The sequence below is a fragment of the Protomyctophum parallelum genome, assembly GCF_964188405.1.
Source record: "Protomyctophum parallelum genome assembly, chromosome: 1".
NCBI classification, from domain to species: Eukaryota; Metazoa; Chordata; class Actinopteri; order Myctophiformes; family Myctophidae; genus Protomyctophum; species Protomyctophum parallelum.
This window is the reverse complement of record NC_139697.1, coordinates 31,037,232-31,043,151: the sequence shown is the minus strand read 5'-3', so window position 1 is coordinate 31,043,151 and position 5,920 is coordinate 31,037,232. Positions and strand designations below refer to the sequence as shown.

Here is a 5,920-nt window from a genome sequence, read left to right as displayed (position 1 = left end):
TTTCGCTTAATGTCCACATAAGTCTTCCGGTATTTCAGTCCACCTGCAGTCCAAAGTTATCCAAACGCAAAACGACAGCTAGGGGAATTCGCCCAGAATTTAACATTCTAAATAGACTATAGAATAATATAACCCACATGCTTTAAATTAGGTTTTATTTTGGCCTATTAAAAAATGTCTTTAGGCGAGTTATAACATATGAAAGGCTAAGCGTTTATGTCGATGAAGAAGACGCTGTCCAATTAAATTAAAAAGCATTAGTCTATTATTTATTGGACATCATGTCAGGGAAGAAGAGGGCTGGGACAAATTCCACGGATCCACACATAGTCCCTCCCCCCGTGGACGTGCGGTGAAGTCACGTCTTATAAGAAGAGCCTTGAACAATCCATGTGCACATCATAATCTGAGGTGAAAACCTGCTCTAACAGACAAGGGGACGCAGAGAGAGGATCCAAGACGCCTGGTGGTGGTGGTGTCGCCTCTTGGCTGCCTGAGAGTGACTTTAGAAGTCTTATTGAGCGTTACAAAATAGAACACAATTTCCAATACATAATCGTATTAAAAACACAATGCAACTAGAGAATATCATTCCCAGCGCCGGCATTAATTTACCCAAGACGTTTTACAACCTCTCGTCGTCGGACAGCGCCAACAATAGCCCGGGGGGGCCGCCGTCGCAGCTCGAGTACCAAGAGGTGGACCGGACTGAACCCGAGCCTGGTGGTGGCAACGCGGCAAAAAAATACCTGGGCAACAACAACGGTATGATGGGCGAGGGAGAGGCAGACACGTTCACCACCACCGGGACTAAGGCCAACCCCGACGGCGGGAGGAAAGGCTCGCCGGTCCTCGCCGGTGAGGACGACCTGCACGCCGCCGTGCGTCGCTACAGCCTGGACGAGCTCGGCTCCGACCGGTACTTCATCTCTCCTCCGCCTCCGGCGAGCTCCGACGTGTCCAACCCGTGCTCCCTCTTCCCGTACGCGGCGGGACAAGCCGGCTACGCCGGTCCGAACGGCTCCAGGTACCCGGCCTCCCTCCACTACGGCTCGGTCCTGCCTCCTCCCACCGGCGCCTTCTCCTCGTCCTCCGTGTGCACCGCCAGGGCCCATCAGTTCGGCGGAGGAGGGTACCAGTTCGGCCAGGGTCCGGGCTGCCTGTACCCGTCGTACCCGGGGACGGGCTCGGGCCTGGGCGCCATGTCTCTGCCGGGCTCCGCCGCCGGAGCCAGGGCTCAGGTCTATCTGTGTAACCGGCCTCTGTGGCTCAAGTTCCACCGGCACCAGACGGAAATGATCATCACCAAACAGGGCCGGTAAGGAGATTGCCTGTGTTCTTTTTTTTTATTGGCTTCCTAATTTATTAGGACCACTGACAGTACCACTGTATCCATTTCGCTTTGATTTATGGTTTTTAATTATCTTTGATTCGTGCTCTCCCAGTCGCGCACCTCGCTGCATATAGGCCCTAGCCTATATATATTGTTTTATCCACAGGTGGAATTATTGGGCTAAATAAACAGTTTAATTCATGCAATGCGTGAAATTAAGTTTGAATGTTGTTAATGCTTGGGATTTCGTTTTGGTTGGAATTATGACTGCGTTATTCGATTTATCTATAGCTTACTTCATTTGCTAATGGAAATAATATTGTGATATCTATTGATTCAGTCAAGCAGACCGGGGATTTTAATTGCAACAACAGAATTAAATGATGCTTTTTGTCAGCTGAGATTGATGATTTTTATTTGATGCATTTGATCCACTTTTTAGGCGGATGTTTCCATTTCTCAGTTTCAATATCACCGGTCTCAACCTCACAGCGCATTACAACGTCTTTGTGGAAGTAATATTGGCAGATCCGAACCATTGGCGCTTTCAAGGAGGGAAATGGGTCACTTGTGGGAAGGCTGACAATAATATGCAGGGTGAGTTATATAGGCTACAATTATTATACCCAAACTTTAGAGAACTACAGAATTACGCACATCTTGGTGTAGGCCTAATTATCACTGGTTATCAATTTCACTTGACATGTGGGCCAAATATTTGTTTTAATTCATTGGTCAAGTCCGAAAACTTTTAACATACAGACTAAGAGAGAATCTTAGTCGGTATGTATTCTTCATGCTACTTTTGAGAGATTGTATAAAAGTACAAGTCCAGCATATGGGGAAAAACGTATAGCCTATTACAGATTTGTCTTTGTTTTATGGCAAAAAATTTTTTTTAAACAATCAACAATGTTTTAAAGAAATATATATTTATTTTAAGCTTGTTGATATTCTAGGCCAAATGAAGAGATTACGTATGGATTTGAATTCAATTAAACCATTATTTTTCTTAGCATATTCTTTATTTAAACGAACCCCCTCCTTATTTATCCGTTATTCACTGAAAATGTCACATCGGCTAAGAAGTGTATAGTGACAAATTATGGAATTAAAAAGGATTCTGTGTATATCCTAGTTTTATTGATCATTTTTTGTATATATATATTTGTTTCCTCTATAGGTAACAAGATGTATGTTCATCCTGAGTCTCCAAACACTGGAGCTCATTGGATGAGGCAAGAAATATCTTTTGGAAAACTGAAGCTGACCAACAATAAAGGAGCCAACAACAATAATACACAGGTGAGATTTTACCATTTCAGATCATGCAGTAGTTCTGAATTCAGCATTAAAGTTGACTAGGGTTTCACTGGTTATGGATTTCTGTTGAATAGCTCATGATTTAAAAATAAATCATTGAATTTATCAATGCTTTTCTTTAATTTCATAAAAGTCCTTTATTAACGTCATGCAAGCCTGCTGCCTGCAGCAGGGCGTTGCGTGTATTCATTCTCCATTGGGGGCGATAAACATATTACACACAATCCTCAGTGTATTTTCTTTAGATAAACATATTACACACAATCCTCAGTGTATTTTATTTAGATAAACTTATTACACACAATCCTCAGTGTATTGTCTTTAGATAAACATATTACACACAATCCTCAGTGTATTGTCTTTAGATAAACATATTACACACAATCCTCAGTGTATTTTCTTTAGATAAACATATTACACACAATCCTCAGTGTATTTTCTTTAGATAAACATATTACACACAATCCTCTGTGTATTTTCTTTATTATTTTTACCCACAATTTAAATGAAAGGGTTTTACATTGCATGTTTAGATTTGAACTTTTCTTTTATACTCTCATCACACAACATTCTGTTGAAGAACCGATTGTCAAGTAACAGCATCATAATAACATGGTCTGTGTCATTTCCAGATGATAGTGTTGCAGTCTCTTCATAAGTATCAGCCCAGGCTTCACATAGTGGAGGTGACGGAGGACGGGGTGGAGGACATGAGCAACGAGGCCAAGACGCAGACCTTCACTTTCCCTGAAAACCAGTTCATTGCCGTCACTGCGTATCAGAACACAGATGTAAGCTCTCTGCACAAATTAACACGTCTGATTTGATCCACATGCAACTGTCAATTATTTATTTACTTTTTCCGGCGTATTTACGTTGCATTTATTTGTAATGATCATGAATATGCTTGTCCCGTTAAAATAAACTAATAAACTAAAATAAATATTATACAACAACAAAAGACAAAAAATATATATTTAGAATATAATAGAATATATAAGGCAAATCGTATTTTTGAAATTATGTTAGTGATCATTTGAATTATCTAGATATTTTATAGTTTAAAACAAATCATTCATCTTTAGCAGAGGGGATAATTAAATTTGATTATTTGAATGTTCAATTTCATTTCTTTTAATACATTTGCAGATCACACAGCTGAAGATAGATCATAACCCATTTGCAAAAGGCTTCCGGGACAATTATGACTCGTAAGTGCATTTTAAGTGAGAGTACCGTATGTCCACATCTGTACTTCCTGTATTATATAGGTTAAGAAATGCGTAGGTTTTGTATTGCTAGCTTGTCTGTTTGCACAACACTAAAGCACAATTTGAACTCTTGTCACGCTACGGTGTTGCCGCATACCAACAAAGTATGTTTCTTTTTGGCGAGCAACCATCATGAATGATTGATTACCTTCACTCCAACACATTATGCTCTGGAAATAAATTGCTAGGAAGTCCATCATTCACCTGTTTATGTGTAATGAGAATGATGTTGTCCCTTTTTTGAAGACGTGCAATCACTGGTTGTTTGTAACTGTCTCCTTAACCACTTAAACCCCACCAGGGCGGCTGTGGCTCAGGAGGTAGCCAGGTCGACCAATGATCCCTGGGTCGGCGGTTCGAATCCCGGCTCCTCCTGTCCACATGTCGAAAAGTGTCCTTGGGAAAGACACTGCACCCTACATTGCCTCCAATGAGTTGGTCGGTGTGAGCTTGCCACCAGTTGTGTGTGAATGTGGGAAGTGAGGACGCTGGCGTCGACTGTTCGCTGCTTCACCTCCCAATGTATGAATGAATGAACCATTGTAAAGCGCTGTGACCACTCGGAAAAGCGCTATAAAAATGCAATTCATTATTATCCCTCTTGTGGGGAATACTTTCGCTGCAAATGGCAGATCAACGAGCTCACATCGCGTTGTGAGCTTGTAGATCGGCTATTTGCAGTGAAAGCGTTCCCCACAAAACCGGGAAACCAACCAAAAATAAGTATAGAGCCCTGTGGGACACGCTGTACTTGGTCCACTCTTTTCCATTTAAAACTCCTTGCTGAAAATACAAGGTCACAACACGTTGCAAGATTATAGATAGGCCTACCCTATTTTTGCTGAATTAAGCAGCCACCCCCCCCCCCCCCCGTGCGCCCAGAATAGGATGATATGATAGGGTTCAAGTGAGTAATACTTTTTTTCTTATCGACCTCTAGGATGTACACAGCCCCAGAGAATGACCGACTGACCCCATCGCCGACGGACTCCCCTCGCTCCCACCAGATCGTCCCCGGAGCCCGCTATGCCATGCAGCCCTTCTTCCAAGACCAGTTCGTCAACAACCTTCCCCAGAACCGCTTCTATACAGGCGAGAGGGCGGTGCCCCAGACCAACAGCCTCCTCTCCCCGCAGGGTGACGATGCCAGCGCGGCCGCAGCTGCGCAGCGCTGGTTCGTCACACCCGTACAGCAGGCGGGCTCCAATAAGCTAGATTTGTCCTACGACAACGACTACTCCACAGGCAGCCTGCTGTCCTACGGCATCAAGTCCCTGCCCCTGCAGACCTCCCACGCACTCAGTTACTACCCCGACTCGGCCTTCGCCTCGATGGCAGCGGCCGGCTGGGGCACCAGGAGCTCCTACCAACGTAAGGTGGCCACGGGCCTCCCCTGGTCCCCGCGTCCCAGCCCCCCGGCCTTCGCGGATGACCAGCTGGGCACCACCACTGCGAAAGACAAGCTGTCGGAGGACAGTGCCCCGCCACCGCCAGCTGCCTGGATTGAGACATCACACTCCCTGAAGTCAGTGGACTCTAGTGACTCGGGCGTGTTCTCCATGGGCTGCAAGAGACGCAGGTTATCCCCCGGGGGGTCCAGTACGGAGAACTCGCCCACCATCAAGTGTGAGGACTTGACCACAGAGGAGTTCAACAAAGACAATCCCAAAGGGATGGGTGGCTACTATGCCTTCTACACAAGCCCTTAAGACTGTATTTATTGAAACTGAATATGAAGCTTATTTTAATCTTTATTTTATTTTAAGTGCACTTCATTCCATATAATTCCATTTCTATTGTTTCCTAAAGGTGCCAAAGCTTGGTTCCCCCCCACCTCCCCTGACCGCACGCACCCCATTCAAGATGCACAAAAGATTGTTTAATGACCCCCCCTAGTGCACAGGTTTTCAGGTTCCTGTTTAATAGCAACAGTCCTGACTGGTTCTGGAGAACTCATCTTCACCTGCAGGCTATAAGCTCTCAGGGGTCGTGT

General features: G+C 44.5%; 1 protein-coding gene across 1 annotated transcript; it reads left to right on the top strand.

Annotated features, from left to right (window-relative positions):
* Positions 1-572: 572 nt before the first annotated feature.
* On the top strand, positions 573-5,636 carry eomesa (eomesodermin homolog a; the record flags this gene model as incomplete). Its single annotated transcript, XM_083773339.1, has 6 exons — positions 573-1,318; positions 1,776-1,930; positions 2,517-2,638; positions 3,289-3,447; positions 3,806-3,867; positions 4,868-5,636. The coding sequence occupies 6 exons, from the start codon at positions 573-575 to the stop codon at positions 5,634-5,636; spliced, it is 2,013 nt and encodes a 670-aa protein (XP_083629465.1).
* Positions 5,637-5,920: the final 284 nt, after the last annotated feature.